Source organism: Eurosta solidaginis, chromosome 3 (genome assembly GCF_040869045.1).
Source record: "Eurosta solidaginis isolate ZX-2024a chromosome 3, ASM4086904v1, whole genome shotgun sequence".
In the NCBI taxonomy this organism is placed as follows: Eukaryota; Metazoa; Arthropoda; class Insecta; order Diptera; family Tephritidae; genus Eurosta; species Eurosta solidaginis.
Window position 1 is genome coordinate 116,969,372 of NC_090321.1, and position 25,099 is coordinate 116,994,470.

General features: G+C 36.0%; 2 protein-coding genes across 6 annotated transcripts in view; one reads left to right on the forward strand and one right to left on the reverse strand.

The window, feature by feature from the left end:
- LOC137244249 (succinate--CoA ligase [ADP/GDP-forming] subunit alpha, mitochondrial-like) overlaps positions 1–25,099 on the reverse strand; it is an 88,153-nt gene that overhangs the window by 3,167 nt on the left and 59,887 nt on the right. The window contains exons 1-4 of one of the 5 annotated variants that reach the window (XM_067772976.1): positions 6,417–6,484; positions 3,245–3,418; positions 3,068–3,168; positions 2,941–2,980 (exon numbers count right to left, since the gene is read on the reverse strand). In XM_067772976.1, the coding sequence (XP_067629077.1) occupies positions 2,941–2,980; positions 3,068–3,168; positions 3,245–3,418; positions 6,417–6,471 (370 nt within the window). In that variant the 5' untranslated portion in view covers positions 6,472–6,484. Of the gene's footprint in view, positions 1–2,940; positions 2,981–3,067; positions 3,173–3,244; positions 3,419–3,466; positions 3,690–3,813; positions 4,061–6,416; positions 6,485–25,099 lie in introns of those variants that run through there. The other 4 variants (XM_067772977.1, XM_067772979.1, XM_067772978.1 and 1 more) reach the window with 4 other exon arrangements.
- Positions 5,758–25,099, forward strand: part of LOC137244251 (succinate--CoA ligase [ADP/GDP-forming] subunit alpha, mitochondrial-like) — a 163,374-nt gene continuing 144,032 nt past the window's right edge. The window contains exon 1 of the mRNA XM_067772981.1: positions 5,758–5,786. The gene's annotated coding sequence lies outside the window, so the exon portion shown is untranslated. The remainder of the gene's footprint in view (positions 5,787–25,099) is intronic.

Below are 25,099 nucleotides of genomic sequence, written 5' to 3' on the forward strand. Positions count from 1 at the left end.
CAAAATATCAGTAACTCTAAAAGCACATCCGAGCATTTTCGAGCGAAAGTATTCGCCATAAGTTAGTGCGCTAAGCTGAACCTTCAGCGCTGATACCCCAAAGAAACAATTGCCATACTCAGTCAGGCAGTCAGGTTCCACTAAAGGCACTTGCGGCGTTCGAAATAAAGTCAGCACTTGTCCTTCAGTGCGTAGAAAAGCTGAATCAATTAGGAGCACACAACGTAGTACTGTTGGCCTGGGTCCTAGGCCACAGGGGAGTGGAGGGCAATGAGCAGGCGGACTCCATGTTTAATTTGTTGCGTCTCTCCCAACCCCCCCCCAGCAGATCCTTGCAGCGGGTCTGCGCCATACTCTCCTCTTCCGGGAAGGTATCGACCCCAATCCGGGTCCTTCTCCTGACCCCAGTACTGAGAAATGGGTTTGCTGCGTTTGCCGGAAAAGAATCTTTTTAGGACGGTCATATATATAAGGGCCTGAAATATTTCAATGAACTTCCTAATCACATAAAAAGTAGTAATAACTTCAATACTTTTAAAAAAAGTTTATTGGAGCATTGTAAAACCCTTCAATAAGATAGTTTTTTTTTCTTTTATTTTTTTACATGATATACCGATACTGGAGCGCGAAAAGGGAATGGTAATAATGGTAGCAGCAAAATACAATGCATCCGGCCCTAAGGAAAAGAAAATCGGTCGCCACCTGTAACTCCAGACAGTTCCAACAACTAATTTCGCTGGAATTCGGTATTTCCAGCTGGTATTTACTGTTGCTGATCGGAATCATTCGCATTCCGACAGCATAAATATAACAATAAAATTATATAATGTGTAACAAAATTAACGAAAATAAGGCCAAATAAAAGTTGGAGCAAGGGGGATTGGAAACACGTCCTTTTCAACCTCCCATTATATGTTGAGCTGTGCTAATCGGAATCTTCATGCATTCCGACAGCGTCTTTACTAAACAAAGTTGAGGGGTGATTGGATACACTTATTTTCAATTTCCAACATCCAAAGACATGTTTAGCTTCATTGATCGGAGACTAATACATTCCGAAAGCTTAAAATACACATATAATTGAAAAATATAAGTTCCAAATTTTGTTGCCTTAAGCTGGGAGCACTGACTCGTCCCTCTGTCACGCTAGTAAATATGCTGATCGGAATCACATGGCATTCCAACAGCATATTCAATAGAAATAAGTGATTATAACAATGAATTGTACTTAGTAGTTTAAGTTTTGGGCCTAAACAGCCGTAATAATAAATAAATTAAATTAAAAAAATAAATACTCTTGTCAGTGTTTCACGTGCAAGGGATGGTTGCATCGGACAGGTTGCTCTGGGCTAGATTCCAAAATCCAGCGTCCTCGTAACTTTTATAAATCTTTTGTGGCTCTTGTTGTTCACGGCCTCATTACATTATGAGGAAATACGGCACCTGAGAACACAGCCGTTTGAAGCTAAAAAACACAAGCATGTCTTCAGTGAACTCCACAAACAGGCGTCGGACCTCTATGCCGGTGATTCCTGTACTCAAAGAACAAAACTAGCAGAGGAGGAACGCACTCTCCCTAGGGAAACGAGAGTAGTCACTCTAGCCCAACTTCGAGCTGGATAACGTAACAGGTTAAACTCTTACCTATCCACAATCAACCCCGACATACAAAACATTGTCCTGCTTGTAATGTGTCCCCACATGTCACCAACCATCTCTTTAACTGTATTGTGCAACCAACGCCTCTAACACTCCTCTCATTATGGCCCACCCCTGTTGAAACAGAAAGTTTCTTTGGACTCCCGTTAGAGGACATTGATGACAATTTGTGATCGGTCGCACCTATTGGATGGGGCGAAGCACTGCTACTACAACAACAACAGGCGGACAACACGGTAAGAGAGGCAGCAACTGCATGACCCATCGATCCCGAGCCGTTCCTGCCAGTTGGCCCACAGGGGCATCTATTAGTAGAAGAAAGGGAAATAGGGAAGAACACTGGCGCAATATGCCAGGCCTGAGTCAATCTAAGTTACTGTTAGGGGGTTACAGGACAACTCGATATAGGGCATTAATAGGCCTCTCAAAAAGATAACCTAAGAACCCCAACGGCTATTCTTACAAGACACTGTAGACTGAACAGTCACATGCAAAAGCTGGGTATAGTATCGAACAACACATACCGATTTTGTGATGGATCAGCAGACGGTGGACCATATCCTTCTAGATTGCGGCGCAATTTCAAGACGTAGGGCTAAGTTTATGGGCTCACCATGGCCAGAGCATTCCCACATTTAATCCCTCAAGCAAAGAACACTGCTGGGGTTCATCAAGGAAGTCGGCTAGGATGAGGTGCTGTGAAGGAGATGTGCAAGTCACTGTGCAATCCTCAATAAATGATCTATCTATCTACGTTCCGGTAACAAGCACCATTGTGGTACTAGCCCCACCATCTCGGGAACTATTGATATGACTACATTAAACCTTCTAGGGATTGAATATTAATAATGCCGGCAATGCGAAAGTCTGCTAAAATGCACCATTCTCCATGGAATGCTCGATATATAACTTTCCACGTTTTGAAACAGTGATGAAAAAAGCAAAATTTACAATAATTTTAACTGGCTGTGGGTAGTAAGGTGTTGATGTCCTCTCTTAACGCAATGTAATGACAACTGCGATGCAGGGGAAATGACAAAAATCTTGCAAATCTACTGATAATAATTCATTTTTCCTCCCCTTCTATGCAGTTCTATGCATACATACATATGTATTTTTCTCTCCAAATGCTAATTAAAAAAATTAATTGGTTTTCACATGAACTTCGAACTCTGTCGTATTTGCATTCTTCAGTTGATTATCAACAAAAGCATGACAAATTATCACTAAAAAATTCATACATGTTGCTTATATATTTAATATGGTAGCCAATTTACTTACCCTTTCTGGTGCGATGATTCCTGGACAATCGGGCCTGACTAGACGCGATTTTTTTTTGCCTTAAGAGAGCGTGCTTAACGCGAACCCTATCATGTTATGGCACAACTTTGGTGATGCAAAAAATTAAAGACATTTCTGCTTCTAATGCTTCTAGGATAGCAGCAGCAGCTCCCGGTGGCACCACATAAATAACAGTTGCAGGCCGATCAGTTGCCTTTTTTGCTCCGGCTACCTATTCAATTTTAATTCACATTACATTATCTACTATTGCAATTTTTAATCACTACAAATCAATATAAATTACCGAAGCAAATACTGGCAAACCAAGATGCGTAGTTCCAGCCTTTTTTAGGGAAATACATCCAACCAGTTTGGTACCGTATTCCAAAGCATGTTGCTTGTAAAGTACCTTGTTTTTGTAGATTTCCTTTGATTTTGGCATATTCTGAGCTGAATCGCAACCCGGCGGAGATGCTATCTATTAGAATAATATAACATTTTTTTTATTATTTAAAAATGCACATACGTATGAATGAAAATCAGAAAGTAAATAATGTTGTTGTTGTTGTAGCGATAAGGACACTCCCCGTTATGGACTTTGGTGGTCCTTTGCCGGATGCAGATCGGGTACGTTCCGGGAACCATTAAGGTACTAGCCCGACCATATCGGGAGCGATTTAGTTGACATAAAACCTTGTAGGCCATCCCGTCGATTCTATACAACTTAATATGGTAACGATTTAAAAGACGGTGCATCACCCAATTTTTATCAAAAATTATCAAACGTGGAATCAAAAGGCGCGCTTCGAGCTCCGTTTTTATTATTATTTGATATTTTTAAATTAGGTGGTGTACCGTCTTGTAAAACTTTACCCTTAATATTATTTTGGGCGAAGGCCGCCAACGAAAAAAGATGGTCTCTGCAGCAATATTCTTAATTTCCGTCACATGTCACAACTCAAATTAACTTAATGTTATTTTGGGCGAAGGTCGCCAACGCAAAAAGGTGTTCTCTGCAACAAAATTTTTAATTTCCGTCACATGTCACAACTAAAAGCACAAGATATTTTTCGTTGTAAACAATTTATATTTTTTTTGCGTTTCAATTTTTCCGGAATAATTAATGAACTGACATTTCGATGACAGCATGAAACGTCGATGTGTTAGTGGAGAGCGAAAAAAGCTTTGAATGTGTGGGTGAACTGGTTACCTCCGTCTTGTAGGGTATGAGTACTCCGCTTTTGGATTCTATGAGTACTCGTGTACAGGACTCGAGTCCGTGTATCCGAATACTAAACATTGTATATATTGTAGTGCCTGAGTACTTCTACAGTACTCGAGTCAGCTTGACTCGCACATCACTAGCCCTCATTTGGTATACCCAACCGCCCAGCAAAAATCTAGTGACTGAAAATGGCGACCAACAACAAAATATCCCACATTGTTCCACAATTGTTAGTATGACAGAATGAGATGGCCTAATTGAAATTTCCGATCCATATATGCTTGCCTTTTCTTACATGCTATGTACCCTCAAATACGTCACAAAAATTTTCTGCGAATCCGCCATTTGTTGTTTTCAGCTTGAAACGCCGCAGACGTACCGCAGTGAAAAAGTTGCAAATTTCCAAATAAATAGAAGAAAAAGTGTTTACGTCTGTACAAAAGTTAAAAGTGTACATTTTTCATAAAGAAACATAATTCACAACATTATCAGTAAAGCAATCTCTAAATTTGGTGCTGTAACGTGTGTTTGTATCTAGAACCAATTCTGCGAAGCCGCCATTGCTATTGAGAAGTAAATTTTGAGCAGACAAGCGTGGATCTAATTTATTATAATTATTAAATTAAGTACAATTATTAAACTGAACAAGAAATACCAAAGAAGTGTTAATAATACTTGCAAAATCAGGATCTTAATAGCTTGGTAAGTGCAGACTTTCAACGTATTGCAATTTTTTTTAGATTTTCGAAAAAGATTTGCACAAACCTACAAGTCAATAACGTTGGATACTGTTTTACATGCGCGATTAGCCATTATTAAAGTGACATATTAATTTAAAATACAAGTAGCTCCTTCGTTTTGTGCTTATTAAGAAGAACTTACTCCAACTTACTAAAAAAAACAACTTTCGTTAGGTATCCATGGTAAAATAAAGTTTCCCAATTTTATCGAAACCATTTATGATGTAAATGTTTATTTGGCAGGCGAGGCTCTGGCGACTCCAAGTTTCAAGGAACTAGGGGCGGGGACAGTATGGCATAGAAGGTTCAATGTGGTCATATTAAATCGTTTACGGCATGGTCGAGCTTGTAAAAAGAACCATCAACTTCAACGGTAAAAGTCTATTTGAGGGGTCAAATGCTAATACGCGGCAAAAAATATCGAGAGAGGTGTGCAAAGACGGGTATTCGGATTATTAATACTGATATCAAGACCGGTCGTTTGACATTTCTCTCGATATTTTTGGACGCGTATTAGCAGTCGACCCCTCAATCCAAATAAAAACTGTTCTTCCGCCTACTTGTTTATTTCGAGGAGTTCGTTCTGACTCTCCACCGCCGGCCGAGATACGCGAAGTATACCCCCAGTGGGTTAGGGGCTAAGAATATACCCGCGGCAGGTATGCTTGTCGAAATAGGTGATTAAAATACCAAATTGATTCAAGGGGTTGCCAACGCAAAATATATAGCTTATCCAAGCTGTTGTTGTTGGTCGCCATTTTCGGTCACTAGATTTTTGCTGGGATGGTTCCTATTCTAAGTTAAAGCGGAAATTCAAAATTTTTTTTTTTTTAAATTTTTTTTTTTTTCGTTTATGTGTTAAGGGGCTGCCAGACCTGAAGGTAAGAATATTATGGAAAACTACGTCATGAAAATTTTCTTAAATATTTTAAATAATTTTAAATATTAATTGGAAATATTAGTTGTGAAACGGTTATTGATGGTATAATGGAGATATCTAATGTTTACTTATTAGCTTATTCACTCACTAACTAATTTCTTATGGCGCTGCCAAAGCGTTAAAGCGAAGCAACGCTACCAAGCGTTCTATGCAAGTCCGGAATAAGTACTCTGTTTACTCGTTACTTAATTGTGAAGATCTTTCCTTGGCTACGTCCGTTATATAATTTAATAGTTGATATCGTTTCGCGCTTTAAACTAACGGAGCTTTCATTGTGTGAAAATATTAAAGTGTTTTTTAGTAAATCCTTTATAAATTGATTAAATTGATTAAACTTTATTTTAAAATGAGCAAATCAGGTAATTAGTACTACATTTCTATTAATATGATGATTTAGTAGTGGAATAAAAATTGAAATAGCATCAGTATTTCGTTTCGGAGACTTCTGACAAATACAATTTCAAATTTCCGCTCTCGCGTTCGTGGTCCTGGGATCAAAACGCGTCTTTTGACACCTCTCCCGATATTTTTGGTCGGGCTTTAGCAGTTGTGAACTAAAGTAAACAATTACCTGGTTGGCTTCCATTAGCTAAACAAATTATTGTGCTGTCGTGGTTGGCTTTCATTAGCTAAACTTTGAGTGTATATCGTGTACATTCCCTGGCCTAAAACTTTTTCCGCGAATTTAGCTGCAGACTAAGGTTGTAGCATCAAATATTGCCGAATATATATAATTTTTGAAGGTAAATATAAAACATTCATGCAAATCTGAATAGGTGTGATAATTGCACATATTTTTCGAAATCCATTTATAAGCAACAATTGTTTCCTCATTAAACAATAAGTACAAGATATCTATGTCGGGCATTTTTCAATGCCAATCTTTAGCTCTTTGAGTCATGGTTTCGCATTCTTTATTGCTTGAAATAAGAGCTTATAAAGGATTTATCGTTGGTATTACTAAATACTTAATTCTTGCTTTGTTGTGTTGCCCTAAAAACTTCGATTAAATGTAGGTACTGATAGAACGTCACATCCAGTATTTTTGGGTGTGGGACAATCGGTAGCGTAATTTCATGGATGTCCAATATTTCCAGGGGCGGATTTATCTCTAGAAGCGCCCTGGGCAAACAAATCAAGCCGCGCTCCAATATTTCCAAAAAAAAACCGTACTTGCCTTCGTGTGGTGATATTTCATTACTGATATATTTTACGGATTGAAAAAATTTGATTCGAGTTTTCTTAGAACGAATATTTATTTCATTTTTATTTATATAATGAAGCGTATCACAAAATATTTTTAGTTTGAAGAAACTTATAGATTGTCAGAAAACTAATAACACAGACATATGGAAAAGATTATTCAAAAACACTTGCGTCTTACTTTTTGGGAGGAAAAATCTGTAATCAAATGTTCAAAATTCAAAGAGAGAAGAATATCAGATTCAATACAAAGCAGTGCTAAACGGTTGAGTCGATCTTCAATCATTTTGGAGCGAAGGTAATTTTTTATCCTTTTCAAACAAGAAAAAGATCTTTCGCTGCTGCAATTAGTCACTGCCATGGTAGCAAACATGCGATATGCGATGTCAACGTTCGGAAAAATTGTGTTCAAATCATCGGACCGATTAAGCTTCATAACATTCAGTGGAGATTTCGTCTTAATATTATTTTCTTTGCAATAAGAAAAAAAAATGGACGAAATCGTCATCAGTTGTCGGTTCCAAATCAGACGAGAACGTAGATATCAGAGCCTTCGATTCCATTCTGATTTCTTCGTTAGAAGACAATTCGCTTGCCTTGAGGGTAATCATAAATTTTTTGTTGATTTTATCGTATGCCTTGCGTCTCTCTTCTAATTCCACAGTCAAATTATATAGAATAACATTGACGATATTTACTTTGAAATTTTCTCTTCCGCACAGTGTCACTTCTCCACGAACCGATTCATCTGTTCTCAATTTACGTTTCCGTTTTCGTGTCTTACTGGAATGGTACTCTGGATCTTCTGATAACTCGAGGGCTAGTTTCTCGTATTCAGCAAATTCATCCCGACAGTCAGAGACAATCTTTTGCAGTCCCTTGTAATGTCAATGATTTCGGCAATACTGCATTCAACAGCTTGTAATTTTTGACTCACTGCATTGAATCTTGCAAGCAAAAAGTGCCACAAAATAGTCAGAAATGAAGTTTCAGCTTCTACAATTGAATTCGAATGCCCTTCGCTTCTTGCCGACAAATTGCTTTTTCTGTCAAATCTTCTTCATTCGCTATCAAAACTTCAATAATTTTAACATAATTATCATTCAGAATTTTAACTTTGTCGTATCGAGCTGACCATCTAGTTGTAGATTATGATTTCAAAGTGATGGGTTTTGAGGCAGATGATTTCAGTCCAACGTTTCGTTGATGCAGTAAAAAAGTTGTACAAGCTTTGAATTGTAAAAAAAAATGCCGCTGCTTCTGGACAATTCTCCACTGCATGAACACCCACTAAATTCAGCGAATGAGCAGCGCAAGGTACGTATTCTGCTGCAGGATTTGATGTTTTTATCCGAGCTTGAAGACTATTATAAACTCCAGACATATTTTTCGCATTATCGTATGATTGACCGCGACAGTCAGCAATGTCTAGTCCGAGGTCAGTCAGAGTTTTTAAAATAGCATCAGCTAATTCTATCGCCTTGTGCCTCGTATTCTCCATGAATTTTAGAAATCGTTTAACGGGGACACCATTTTACTGGACATATCTAAAAACGAACAATAGCTGGTCAACGTGGGATATATCAGGGGTCGAATCTACTACGATAAAAAAATATTTTGCTGCTTTTATCTCCTCTGAAATGGTAGCTATAACTTTTTTCGCCATCAAACTTATGAACTCCTCACAAATCGTTTTGGATAAATAACTTGTGCTGCCACTTCGTTTGTTGCCAAATTGTTTTATGTGTTCAGCCAAGAAGGGGTCATATTCTGCAACAACTTCCAGAAACATCAAATTATTCCCATTATTTGGAGATCCCAGTTTTTCGTCACTGCCCCTGAATGGAAGTCCATGGGATGCTAAAGCTTTCATTACAGAAACAACTCGGTTTAAAACTTTCCTCCAGTAATCTATTTCTTCATTCAATTGAATAACGAGCGTTTTATCAATCCTTGATTCCTGATGACTCCTTTGTTTCAGTTTCAATACGTTGTTTTTGTGGCTTGGAAAATGTTCTTGCTCTTTTACCCGTTGAGTCGAATGTTTCCAATCATTGAATCCCATTTTGCAGTTGAAATAAGAAGCAGGATCGAGCAAAATACATGGTACACAAAACCCACTTCCTTTGCTAGCAGAATAAATAATCCAAGTGCGAAAACTTGTCTCTCCATTTTGAAGATTTCTATGAAAGAGATTTTTTGATAGGTATCTTACGCTTCCATCAAGATAAATTCATTTAGATAGACTGAAATCAGCTTCAGAATTCTGTTTGCATCCATGTATTACTATATGATCACGAATTGCATCATTAATTGTCCATTTGGAGGGATCATCGCTCAAAATAAATTGATCCAGTCCACTAGGGTCTTGTGGGGAATTCAAATCTTTATTTTCCTGAATAGGTATGTCACTTGTAGGAGGATTTGATGTGACTTCTCCACTTTCGAGACTTTGACCTATAATGTATAAAACATATAATTAAAACTCTTATATAGGTACCACATTTTTTTTTCCATATTCTAACCTTCAAAATGATCTGATCTTAAACCCTCATTATTAGGTGGCACAGATTTCGCAATATCATTAAATTGCAGTTCACCATTCGAATCTGAAAAACAATTTTATAGTGAAAATGTTTCTTACTGAAACCAAACACAATTTTTGACAGTAGGGTGCCTCCCAGGTAGCGAAATCTGGCTTTCTGGTCCAGAATCTACCTGGGCTAACCTAGCTGTCGATCAATTGACTTATGCATTTTTACCTTTTTGGTTATGATCAACAACGGAGTCATTTTCTTTTCGAGGAGTTTGAGAAAAACAATCAAGTTTAGGGATTTTCGACAGTAAATCTTTGTCTTTCTGCACTTTCTCGGCTGCACGTTTTTTGTTTGCTGCGCCACTTAACTTTTTCATATTTGCACTCATTCTTCTATTTTTCACAAAAACATTAATTCAATGACACTTTTTTGATGTTTTTAACTCGGAACGACTTTTAAGATTACATAAAATGTACGCAGCGCATTGTATAGAGGCGCGAACTATTCAAATTAACCAGAAACAGAAAATATTCAGATCTTAGTTTCGTTTGAAAAAGTGAGCTCGCGCATTTCCCCGAAAAAATACGTCAATGACTACTTGATTTTTAAATTTGAAATTTCAATTAAATTTGAATATTTTAGGGAAAACAGATTCAAGACGACAACGACGGTGCGGCATCTGTCAAGTTATTTTTACACAGGTTCTTATGGGGAGGAATTTTTTGGGCACGACACGACAAAGCGGCAATCAATCATGAATGCCGCTGTCGCTAGATTAGATCTATTTCTATTTTGACAGGCGACGGTCGTGGCGTCCTTTTTTCTTTTTGTGAATAGAAAACAGAATAAATGCAAATAGCCTTAAAAATGTGTTGAAATTTATTAGTTATACATTTTTTTAACACATGCAATACTTTTTTTCTAAATTTTTTGTTGTTGTTTGAGCTAATGCAGAACTGTCGTTGTCGCTTTCATTATAATCAGTCGTCGGTGCTTGGCGGCAAATATCGTCAAGCTTCAGTTTTTCGCCGTTGTCGCTCGCAGTAGTCGTTTTGAATGTGGGCCGGGCTTTTCACGTCATTTACTGCACACAAGCTGCTAAAACTTAGTATTTACATATCGCTCATTTGCTGCAAGACCGGCATAAATCAAAAAACGTGTGTATTTTGAAAAGTGCAAATGCAGCAAATGAGCGATATGTAAGTCCCGATGGGGCGAAGGTTAAGAACTGTACCAATGTTCTGAAATGTACTTTGATTCATTTTTTCTCTGTAAAAAATTGAAAAAATCTTTCATTCTTGTTGTAATATTCAAAAAATTTTGTTTCCTTGTCTTAGTTTTGGCGCCCCTATTGAAACGGCGCCCTAGGCAGCTGCCCATGTTGCCCCTATGTACATCCGCTCCTGAATATTGCTGACACTCGGCATGTCCAGCCCCGGCGGGTTAGGGCTGGAAAAGCTAATGACCTTCCCACCTCATCTATAAAAAGTCAGTAAGCTCCGCACTGGCTTAACCCGTGGGTACTGTAACAGATTAAACACTTACTTATCCAGGCTGAACTGAAGTACCTGATATATGTCCAGCATGCAATCAACACCTCATGGCACAAATCGTCTAATCAATTATATTGAGGAACCATCCCCACCTAGAGCAATCTTTTTATGATCCAAACTTTGGTGGCAATTCTGATGTGTGAAAAACAAGCCATTAAAGGTTATGGCGTATTCTAAAAAAAAAAATTTTAGTTTTCAACCATTATCTGAATGAACATTTTTTTCTTATATAATTATATTTTATATAACTGCGTATAAATAAGTATAAACTGAACATGTATACTTTTAATTATAAAATAACCATCCAGTTTAATTATAAAACTATTTTTTATATTTAATCCTTAACATGTAATGGATGTTTATCTCTTCGCGTTCATTCGATTGCGAGTTTGCCATCTTCTTCTGGTTGATAAATTATTTGGCATCCTGGAATCTTAGCATTTTTAACAATTGAAAAAATGTCCGCTATTATATTGTCGTACACATTTTCAGAATTCAACAGTTTAAGTTCGCTACAAAGTATTGTACATAAAGTTTGATCTTTACTAAATTCTACTGAATCTTCTGATGCCGTTGTTATTTGTGATGTATGTCGATCTATGGGTGAAGGACTTGTATCATTTGGAATTTTCTGTAAATCAGAAGAGGGTTTTAATTTCAGCTAAAGTTAAATGTTTGTATGTTGTTACGCATACCGTAGGTGTTGGTTCTCGGAGTGGCGACAGCTGTTTCTCAACAGAATCCTCGTAATCGAATCGCATTATCTAAAATGTAATGATTTAACAAATTTGAGATGATTAGCTTGAACTGAATTAAAAACCACAACGTAGGAGGCTCATGTCCGATACCTTTCCTATTGCTAGTACACACTTGAAGCCTGTTTCCTTATTTCACTGCAATCCTATGACTTTCCAATCATCTGTATGACTTCCACCGACGCCCGCTAACAAAAATACTTCATTGTTTTAAGGTTCACAATTAAAAGCATTTTTTTAGTTACAGTGTATGCAATTGACAGCTGAGTAGAACTGGATAATAGTCGTTAGTGAAATTTGTGCATCGACTTTTAAGGCCAAGCCACAATAAAGTTTTTTATATTGATGCATTCAATGCAACCTTAAGCATGCCGCCCTCAATTCAATTGTTGAATATTCAGTTTTTTGTATCTGAAATGCGCAAATCTTCCACGCTTGAATATGATATGTAGGCCCAGCATCGCCTTCCGTACCGAAGCTTCTGTGTTGAATTCCCGGGCAAAAGTCAAAAATTTAGAAAAAAGTTTTTCCAATTAGTTTCAAAAGTTTTTCTAAGCAGGGTCGCCCCTAGACAGTGATTTGGCTAACATTTACATTTTTTATTCAATATTTAGGCAAGCATATACTTTGGAAAAGGTTAAGTATATCAGCAGTGGAAGCAGAATTTTTACGCTCGCGTGTTTGGGTCCACGATATTTTGGTGTTTCTGAATGTGTCCTATATCAGGTAAGAAATATGAAGAGAGGAACCTTTTATAAGCTTTGCAGTAAAGAAAATCAAGAATTTAAGCGCAGTGTAGACGACTACGCCAATATTTCAAAATTTGCCCGGGCAGATGCTGATTTTAATGCAGTTGCGACAGATGTGTGGGACACCACCTCCGAAAGCTCTTTCTGCCGTGAGGAATCTTCTGAATGTGCAACAGATGCTGAGAGTACATTCGACAGCTTCCCTTCTGAACCTACGACTACAGAAAAATGTTATTATATAAAGTCATGGGCCAGGCGACATAATAGTACCCAAGAAGACTTAAATGATCTCGTTCGGACTTTATTAATTATTGGGGTGAAAGATCTGCCGCTGTCGGCACAGACAATTCTTGAAACACCCAAAAATAGTGTGGAAGTACAGAATATTCTCGGTGGTGAGTTTGCATACTATGGCATTCAGTCCTACTTCGAGTCAAGGTTGTTTCCTTGTCTAAAAAACACTACACAAGTATTAATAGATGTGGGAGTTGATGGTCTCAAACCAATTCAAAGTTCGAGGAGAGTGCTATGGCCGATTCTAGGATCAATTGTCGGTGATCCAGTTGAGCGTCCTTTTTTGATTGCGTGTTTTTCAGGAAAACAAAAACCCACAAACGCAAACGGCTTTTTGAAAAACTTCGCGGAGGAAGTTAGTCAATTAAAGTTAAATGGCTTGAAAGTAGGCTCATTCCCCGATTTGAAACGGTTTGATGTTCATCTATTTATATGCGATTCACCCGCACGAGCTTTTATTTCTGGAGTACAAGACATAGCGGAAAACACAGTTGTCCTAAGTGTTGCCAGGTGGGAGAAGGTATAGGAACTAGATTATCATTCTCAAAATAGGTATGTGAGTTGCGAACCGACTTGTTCTTTAAGAACAGACTTGACAAGGAGCACCATAACTTAGAACAACAAAGTATGCTCGAGTCAGCAAACTTTCGTATGGTATCACAATTCCCCCTAGATCCAATGAATCTTGTTGATCTAGGCGTGACAAAAAAACTGCTTCAGCAATTAGTTAACAACGGAAACATTGCTGAAATGAATACAAGGTTTCACTATATGTATATCTTCCTACGTCCCTTCAGAATCCGGAAGAGTTTGCAGAAATTTAGAAGAAAATAAGAACTGGAAATCAACAGAGTACAGACAGTTTTTACTTTATTCTGGGATATTTGTTTTAGAAGGTTGCGTTGATGATAATTTGTATTATCATTTCCTTCTTTTACATGCCAGCATACGAATACTTTCTTGTGGAAAATTTTGCGAAACCGAAACCAATGTTGCACAAGCAATGTTAGACGAGTTTGTCAACCTCTTTGGTGGAATTTACGGCGAGGATTTAATTAGCTTTAACATCCACTATTTGTTGCATTTGCCTGCGTGTGCCAGGGATAATAGGACTTTGGATCAATTCTCTGCATACAAATTTGAAAATTTTATGCAATTCCTGAAAAAGTTGACAAAAAAGCCCAATCAAATTTTGCAGCAACTTTATTTTCGCCTTCAGGAGAGAAAATGCCTAGAAATAAAAAAAACATCAAAATATGGTTCTCTTATTATTGATCCAAAAAAAGAGAAGGACTCATATTTCTTTAGTAAGGGGACAGGCCCAATAAAAATAATAGAAACAATAAACGAATCGGGAAAGGACGTGGTAGTAACAAACGCATTTCTAAAAGTCGATAATTATTACGAAGCACCACTTGAGACACTTTCAGCCCTTGGTATATTGGTGGGAAGTAGGTTGGATGAAATGAGACTTGAAATTTCCTGGGAAGATATTGAACATAAGTATTTTTGTATTCCTTTTGAAAATAAATACCTTCTCATACCCTTACTTCATAACCTTTTTCACAAATTTTCAAACTAATATTCTTATATTATCGCTTGCTCCAATTTGATGACATGCGGATGTCCACACCAAAACGTAACATTTCCAGAATGTTTATTTTGGAAAATATATTATATTCGTAAGAAGCTTTCATAAGGCATCAATGGTAAAATTAACTTTATCAATTTACTCGAATTCACATATGAATGAAATGTTACGTTTTGGTGAGTGTAGTATGCTTTATTATTTTTTATTAATATGGCTATTCACATAGATAATATCTTCTTGATGTAAAAATCTAATCATAATGAAAATTTTTGAAAATTAAAAAATCAATATTGAAAATTAAAATGTTGATAAAACATATTAAAATTAGAAAGTTCAAAGTAACTTAAACACAAAGTTAAATAAAAACATTAACAACCCTACAGTGACGACCTCCTCATATATTTTGAAACAAATTACTATAAATGCTACTCGTAATTGTATTTCTTATTTTGCATGGAGAACATATGATCAGAAAGAATGGCGAGCCAGGACATATTTGAAGAAGACATAGATATGTATACCTCTACTCCGAATAGGAAAAGCAACGCCTTTTTAAATATCTCCAGCTCTACTACCAACCAAACATCGAAGGATATGGTAGATGTACTTCCCTCCGCTCCCAATGCAACGGACCCCTATTTCGTGGATGTAGCACAACACAGCGAACCGTTTCCATCTACATTATATGCAAATAATGCCAATTTGCATAATTCGTCTGGCTCTACAGCCAACCAACTAAGAATTTAAAAGATAAAGCTGGTGAAGTGCAAAGTAAATGCCAATTTGGTCGATGAATTTGCTTCGAATTCTATTGCAACAAACCCCATTTCGTGGATGTAGCACAACACAGCGAACCGTTTCCATCTGCATTATATGTAAATAACGCCAGTTTGCATAATTCGTCTGGCTCTACAGCCAACCAACTAAGAATTTAAAAGATAAAGCTGGTGAAAGGCAAAGTAAATGCCAATTTGGTCGATGAATTTGCTTCGAATTCTATTGCAACAAACCCCCATTTCGTGGATGTAGCACAACACAGCGAACCGTTTCCATCTAAATTATGTGCAAATAACACCAATTTGCATAATTCGTCTGGCTCTACAGCCAACCAACGAAGAATTAAAAAGTTTAAGCTGGTAAAGGGCAAAGAAAATGCCAATTTGGTCGATAAATTTCCTTCCAATTCTAATGTAACAAATCCCCATTTCCTCGATGTAGCACACATGAGTGAGCCAATTTCATCCAGATCATACGCAAAGAACGCCAATCTCCGTAATCCCTCTAGCGCTACAACCAGCGAACCATACACGCCAAAATTCCAAAAGTTTTACTTGTCAAAGGGCTTCAATGCAACAAATGCCAATTTGGTCGATGTAGTACTACACAGCGAACCGTTTCCATCTAGCTCAAAAGCTATAAACAACAATATCAATAATTCATCCAGCTCTAGTACCAACCAAACACACAACCAATTGATTGAGGTACCTCCCTCCAAATCCGATTCAGCAAACACCGATTTCATCGATGTAGCACAACACAGCGCGTCCTTTCACTCCAACTTAAATACAACGAGTACCGTTTTAAATAATGCGGCTACTTCCTTAACCAACGAAGGAACATTCCCTTAAACAAACGAAAATATAATGGCGATACTACAAACAATATTACAGAAACATATCGACCTGGAATTTAGATTGACTAAGATTGAAGAAAAGATGCATAGTGAAATATTGAACTGTTACTTGTGAAACCCTAGTAATTGTAGCCGCAATACCTTGATTCTAATAATTATTATTTATGCTATCATTTCAGCTTCCAGAATTGGCAGAAGTCATGGCTCAACACAAAGTCATGCGTGACTCAAAAGTTCTGAATAAGAAAATATACAAAATAGTATGCCGTATCAGCGGAGAAACGGAAAACGATACTCACACCGAGCTCTCTATCGTTATGCCACTAACATCGTTGGACTCAGTTTATGACATTGAGAAAAAGTTGGACTCAGATGATTATCAAGAATCAATGGTATTTTTGAATATTTTTAATTGTGTTTCATATCTTAAAACGGTGGTTTGAAAGGTGTAGCATCAGACATTATTGGAGTAATGATAAAACTTTTCTCTGACAACGTTCTTTTCAATTTTAACTCGGACGGAGTACATGGCAAACGATCTTTATCTAAACTGAAACTCGTGAACAGCGTACTTTTTGGTAGTGTAATTTAAATTGTTTTAAAATGTCATTACTTACATTGTTCATTCCTATTAATTTAGACGTTTTCAAACTGCAAGGCAGGATCGACTTCGAAGACAACATGAGGCGGTGTTTAACGCTGAGCCACAACCGGCATAAACAAAGGCGGTATCTGACCAATAAATCCAGCTCTGCAACAACATAAACCTACATACAACAAACGAACAAAATACACTGAAATAATCTTGATTAAAAACTATATAAGAACCTAATAATTCTAAGTTTTTTCCTACGTTCCTATTTTACGCTTTTTATGCCTAATTAAAATAATATTCAACAATTGCACAAAGTTTGCAAAGATGTTTAAAGCAATTTAAATGCAATGTATAACAAAAAAGTATTTTGAACATAAATATTTGTGATGAACTTAACTGAAATAATTCTAAGTATTTGCCTACGTTACTAATCTAAGCTTTTTATGCTCTAATTAAAATAATATACAACAATCTCGTAAAGTTTGCAAAGATTTTTAAAGCAATTTAATTGCAATGTATAAAAAAAAAGTATTTTGAATATAAATATTTGTGATGAACTTACCTGAAATAATTCTAAGTTTTTCCTACGTTACTAATCTAAGCTTTTTATGCTCTAATTAAAATAATATACAATAATCTCGTAAAGTTTGCAAAGATTTTTAAAGCAATTTAATTGCAATGTATAACAAAAAAGTATTTTGAATATAAATATTTGTGATGAACTTACCTGAAATAATTCTAAGTTTTTTCCTACATTACTAATCTAAGCTTTTTATGCTCTAATTAAAACAATATTCAACAATCGCAGAAAGTGTGCAATGATTTTTAAAGCAATTTAATTGCAATGTATAACAAAAAAGTATTTTGAATATAAATATTTGTGATGAACTTACCTGAAATAATTCTAAGTTTTTTCCTACGTTACTAATCTAAGCTTTTTATGCTCTAATTAAAATAATCTCGTAAAGTTTGCAAAGATTTTTAAAGCAATTTAATTGCAATGTATAACAAAAAAGTATTTTGAATATAAATATTTCTGATGAACTTACCTGAAATAGTTCCAAGTTTTTTCCTATATTACTAATCTAAGCTTTTTATGCTCTAATTAAAACAATGTTCAACAATCGCACAAAGTTTGCAATGATTTTTAAAGCAATTTAATTGCAATGTATAACAAAAAAGTATTTTGAATAGAAATATTTGTGATGAACTTAACTGAAATAATGTTGTCATAATTTCTGTTTAGTCGATCATACATATCCACATCTGTAAGTCGTATTTTTGCTACGGAAGTGTATGTTTAAAAATGTTAATTGTTTTCTTTTCGTAGATTCTTGATGATGACTTCAGGTTGACGTCGAAATATCGAACAAATAAATATATTTTGAATACTACTAAAAAAAGAAGTTTTATTCAATAATGTGGCCGAAAGCTCAATCAAAATTATCAAATGAAATAATTCAAAGTTTTTTCCTACGTTACTAATCTAAGCTTTTTATGCTCTAATGAAAATAATATTCAACAATCTCGTAAAGTTTGAAAAGATTTTTAAAGCAATTTAATTGCAATGTATAACAAAAAAGTATTTTGGATATAAATATTTGTGATGAACTTAACTGAAATAATTCTAAGTTTATTTATGTAATTAAAATAATATTCAACAATCTCGTAAAGTTTGCAAAGATTTTTTAAGCAATTTAATTGCAATGTATAACAAAAAAGCATTTTAAATATAAATATTTGTGATGAACTTACCTGAAATAATTCTAAGTTTTTTACTACGTTAATAATCTAATCTTTTTAATTCTCTATTTAAAATATTATTCAACAATCTCGGAAAGTTTGCAAAGATTTTTAAAGCAATTTAATTGCAACGAATTTGTCAATCATTTTTAACCAAAATTTATAAAATAGATGTATAACAAAAAATATTTTGAATATAACTAATTGCTGATGAATTTAACTAACAGTACCAATATCATCAACTAAATGATCCTTATAAATATTGTAATCACATAATTCAAAAAAAAAAATTACTATAAGTACCTACGTTTATTATTGCAAAATCACGAAGAAAAAAATTGCATGAAGTACCCTCAATCTAAAATTATTCCACTGAATGTATATATCGCATTTTAAACCAAAAAATGTGAAAACTTAAAAAAAAATTAAATCGGTATTTAAGTGTAAATCGATCCGTGAAAGCATCGTAAAATAACTTATGTTTTTTTGGTAGTTAACGTTATCGTTTAGCCTGGTTTTGTTAAGAATTTTGTTATTTTTGTGGTATAAATCAACATTCAACACCAAGTTACTCTGATTATTAGTTGAAATACTTTTTGGTTTAGGTTGCGATATGTAAAATTACATATTTTTGTACACAGTTCTAAAATGTGAAGGAACACAATTTATATTTGTCTATTAATTAAATTATTAAAAAGATATTGTTATATTAATGATATAGAGAAGCGCCAACACGAATGCAAGTGGTTTCAAACCTCTGGTACGCAATTCACCACTTTTAGTGTCAGAAAAAATGTTAAATTTTTCATTTTATGTAAGCAAATTTTGAAAGTTGCAATTGAAGTTCTGAAAGCTCGGGAATTTCAATTGAAGTTCAAAAAATTACAATTGAAGTTCACAATTTTCAATAGAAGTTCAGTAAATTATAACTGAAGGTCAGGATTTTCAACTGCAAATTACAACTGAAGTTCAGAAAATTGCAATTTAAGTTCAATTATAATTTTCTTAACTATAAATAGATATTCTGAGCTTGAATTTAAATTTTCTGAACTTGAATTGAAATTTTTGAACTTCAATTGTAACTTTCGAACCTCAATTGCAGCTTTCTGAACTAAAATAAAAAAGGTAAATTTTTAAAATTGTGCGAATTACAAGTCAACTTACTCAAATTGTGAATTGCCTACTCGTGATTTGATGGTTTACTGCAGCCAATAGTTCTTTAGTTCTTCTCTTTTGTTTTCTATATCATTAATTAATTTATTTAAGTTTCCCTTGACTTTGTATGCATACAATCGCATACAATAAAATTTGTATTTATGGCTCACCAACAAGACTGAAAAACTATTCCTTCCTTAAGACTTATAGTTAATAATTTACAACTTTTATAAATAATCTAATATATTATAAAAATGTTGAATAAAAGAAATGTTAATGGATTTGAATTAAAGAAATGTTTTATTTATATAGCAGTATAATCCAAGTAAAAAAAGGGTCATAATACTAGTGAAAAGGCGGCCATATTAACGTAAAAATACTGTAAAAATACTCGTAAAGCTAAAGGTTTATAACTTAAAAAATTACTGCCATAACGTGAATATAAGAACAATACAGCACTATAGTTTGTTTACATATCGATAACCTAATACCGTATATGTGTGAGCAGTATGGACAATCACATAAATAGGTACGACGGAATGGACTAATGAGGCGAGAATACTCCCCATCAGGGAGAGAAATGAGATGCTGACCAAACAGTTCCTGTTGAATACCCAGAAACCTGGGCATGCCAACAGACATCTGATTGATGAACCAGCACTGCCTAGGGGCTTAAGGAGTCATCTCCGTAAGCATTTTGAGGAAATACGGCACCTGAGAACCCAGCCGTATGAAGTGAAAGTACACAAGCAGGTCCTTGGTGAACTCCATAAACAGGCGTCGGACCTTTATGCCGGGAATTGCCCGGTGAATCCAGTACTTAAAGAAAAGTATCCAAAACTCGCGGAAGAGGAACGCATACTCCCCAGGGAAACGCGTGTCACGCTTGCTCAACTTCGTTCTGGATACTGTAACAGGTTAAACTCTTACCTATCCAGAATCAATTCCGACATACAAAATGTATGCCCCGCTTGCAAGGTGTCCCCACATGACACCAACCATCTCTTTAATTGTAATATGGAACCAACGCCTCTAACACCCCTTTCCTTATGGTCCACCCCTGTTGAAACGGCAAGTTTCCTTGGACTCCCGTTAGAGGATATTGATGACAATTTGTGATCGGTCGCGGCTATTAGGTGGGGCGAGCATTGCTACAACAAAAACAACAACGGAATGGACTGGTCACAAAACTTGACCCTGCCCTGTACAAATGCTACTTAACGATTTACGTGTCCCATCGACACAGATTTTAGTCATTTACTAACCAATTTACGGGTACATTTTTGCTGGGCGGCTAAATATTTCTGCAAAATAGATATGTTTACTTCTGATGTTATTCTTTTAGTTAACGTAACCTCTTGGTATCGGGAGTTATAATCAATCAGTACCAACACATATTCATCATTTGCGAGCGGACCGAGGAGATCGGTAGCAACGCATTGCCACGGTCCATTCGGGAATGGGTGCCTGTGCATTGGGGCTGGTCTGTTCGGTTGAGAAACTATTAAACACACAATTGCAGTCAATAATGCAAATGATTGAGCTCTAGAGTTGGTTCGTTTCGTTCTGAACTTGTTCAATTGACCGGGTCTCTCAACTGAACAAGTGAACTAGATCTTCGATTTCGGTTCTATTTGTTCTTTTAGTTCGTTTTATCTAATGTTATTCTTTCTCTCTTCTCGTTCGCGAACATTGTAAATTCATACATACATACGCAGAAATTCAAAGTGAGCACGAATGTCGATAATGCCACATACACTAAAGATATGTGTGGTCATCTTTGTGTGTGGCACTGCTGCAACAATATATGTATGAACTATTTATGAAAAACATGTTTTGTAAGAAACTAATTATTACATTTATTAAACTTGAAAAGTTCATATTTACAATTTGTGTCTGTCCTCTTTCAATTTCCCGGATCCTGCGAAATTTTTAACGTTGTTTGAAGTTAATTATACATATATATATTAACTTTTTTATTCATAACACATTTAAATATACCCACACAAAGCAGTGCTACATAACCCCCCCCCCCCCCCCCCCCCCCCCCCAATCTACACAGCAGTGAACAAATTTGCTTGAAAAAAAGAACAGATGAACAAAAGAACAACTTGTTCGTTCATCAGAAAAACAACGTAAGAACCGAATCTCTGAAATGAACGAAAAATCCCAACTCTATTGATCTCCAATTCTGATAATACATAAATATTGATATGATAAAAGGTAACCCTTCAAAAAACGCGAATACCCATAAATAATGTAAGGAATACGCCTTTGGGAGTATAGGAGTGTTCGAAAACTAATCTGTATTCATACGAAAAATGTGCTCCAATTAACATTGCGATGTCCTAGGAGAGGAGTAGGTGATCCCACTCTCGCTTTGTTTGTGAGTATTCCATAGAGTACATACGTGAGAGTATTTTCCAAAGTACTTTCACTGTAGTACTCCATGGAGCACCCACAGAGGAGCATATGCCAAAGTATTGTTGTTGTTGTTGTTGTAGCAGTGCTTCGCCCCACCTAACAGCCGCGACCAATCACAAATTGTCATCAATATCCTCTAACGGGAGTCCAAGGAAACTTCCTGTTTCAACAGGGGTGGACCATAAGGAAAGGGGTGTTAGAGGCGTTGGTTCCACATTACAATTAAAGAGATGGTTGGTGTCATGTGGGGACACATTGCAAGCGGGGCATACATTTTGTATGTCGGGGTTGATTCTGGATAGGTAAGAGTTTAACCTGTAACAGTATCCAGAACGAAGTTGAGCAAGAGTAACACGGGTTTCCCTGGGGAGTATGCGTTCCTCTTTCGCAAGTTTTGGATACTTTTCTTTGAGTACTGGATTCACCGGGAAATTCCCCGCATAAAGGTCCGACGCCTGTTTGTGGAGTTCACCAAGGACCTGCTTGTGTTTTTTCGCTTCATACGGCTGAGCTCTCAGGTGCCGTATTTCCTCAAAATAATTCCGGAAATGACTCCTTAAGCCCCTAGGCGGTGCTGGTTCATCAATCAGATGTCTGTTGGGATGCTCAGGTTTCTGGGTATTCAACAGGAACTGTTTGGTCAGCATCTCATTTCTCTCACTGATGGGGAGTATACTCGCCTCATTATGCAGATGGTGTTCTGGGGACATAAGAAGACAGCCCGCGGCAATTCTAAGAGCAGTATTTTGGCAGGCATGTAGCTTCTTCCAGTGGGTAATTTTTAGGCTTGGCGACCATATGGGTGACGCGTAGCACGTAATCGGCTGGCTGATTGCTTTGTATGTAGTCATGAGCGTTTCTTTATCTTTTCCCCAGATACTGCCAGCGAGGGACTTGAGGATTTTGTTACGGCTCTGAATTCTCGGAACAATTGCGGCTGCGTGCTCACCAAAATGTAGATCCTGATCAAACGTCACACCCAAGATTTTGGGGTTTAGGACAGTCGGTAGCGTAGTGCCATCGACGTGGACGTTCAAAATGGTCGACATTTGGGACGTCCATGTTGTAAATAAGGTCGCGGAAGATTTAGTCGGTGATAATGCCAGGTTTCGCGAGGCGAAAAAACTGGAGAGATTAGGGAGGTAGCCGTTTATTTTATTGCATAGCTCATCGATCTGTGGGCCTGGGCCTGTGGCCATTATTGTACAGTCATCGGCGTAGGAAACAATTGTGACTCCTTCCGGTGGTGAAGGTAGCTTAGATATGTAGAAATTAAACAAAAGGGGGGATAGGACACCACCCTGTGGCACCCCTTGTTTAATTCACCCCTTGGTTTTGATGTTTCGTTTCTAAATTGCACCGATGCCTGCCGACCACCCAGATAATTTGCGGTCCACCTTTTAAGATATGGGGGAAGGGTAGACCCTTCCAGGTCTCGCAGTAACGAGCCATGGTTGACCGTATCAAAAGCTTTTGATAGGTCTAGCGCTAGGAGTACTGTTCTATGGTGGGGGTTTTGATTTAAACCGCAATTTATCTGGGTGCTAATGGCATTTAGCGCGGTGGTAGTGCTATGGAGTTTTCTGAAGCCGTGTTGATGAGAGGCTAGCTGCAAATTTGCTTGGAAATAAGGGAGCAAAATGGTGAAAAGTTAAAATAATAAGAAATCTATTGACTTTGGTAGTCAGATCAAGATTGTCTTTATTACAAAAATTCTTTCCCTTTTTATAGCTAATTACTTAACCTACACATTTATAAATATCCTAATACTCACAACTAAAAATAAGTACATTTGTATTACTGAGCATATATGTAGATTTGTATTGTTATGCATATATGTAGATTTGTATTAATATGCCTATATGTGGTATATATAGATTTGTATTGCTATATAGATTTGTATTGCTATGCATATATGTATATTTGTATTGCTATGCATATATGTATATTTGTATTACTATGCATGCATGTAGATTTGTATGCAAAGTCAGCAGATCGATATTCATGTGAAATGTGAATATTTGGTTAATTCATATTATTGGTTGTATGTAAATATTTTGGTGACAAACTAACATAAGCGTAATTTGTGATGTGTGAACTGACAAGGGATTCATATTCGGCATTCCATTGATGTTAGCTAACCGCTGTGTGAGTTCAAGGTAATTTATGTCTTATGATATTGTAATACGATTATGCTGTTAAAATGTATTGGCATATAAATTCATGATGCGTGTTGAAGACATGAGCGATAACCTTATAGAGTTTGAGGATTAAAATAAATTTATATATATAATACATACATATTATCTGAAAAGAAAAATTATAATTATATTGAAATGAATTAATTTCTAATACTTATATTATAAATATTTACCTTTTACTTACCTTTGAAATATTTACCTATATGAAATATTTGCTTAAAATTACTTACCTTTATTCTATACTCACCCTTTTTGGAATACCATGTATATTTACCTGTTTGAAGAACCCTGTAAATAAGAAACATAATTACTGTTTAGCGTACACATACATATCTATGTATACCCACATACATATGTATGCTCTCAGTAAAAGAAGTAAACGGTCCAGTGGAATGTGCTGGGCCGTTGTAAAGTTAGTTATTCGCCATCAACCTAACTAATCACGCCGCTAAATATAATAACTACGAAAACGTGAAAATTGTTAAATTAAATAATTCAACAAGTAAAAATAAAGTTTATATTTTTTATACGTTTAACCTGAAAGTTATTTTTTATTTGATAAAGTGACGTACTACCGCCCCTTAATCCCTCAGTGCACCAACTTCATAGTGCAAAAATTATACATGGTCCTTTGGTACCATACAGTGAACTAGCGACCTAGGAAATAGTGAAAATAATAATTAAATATTAATTACATTGAAAACAATATATTAAAACACTAAAAACCGGTAGACGCGACGCGCTAACATATTAATCTAATACAAAGTGCTGAAAATATAAAAAGAAACAAAATTTTTAAAATACTTAAAAAATACATTACA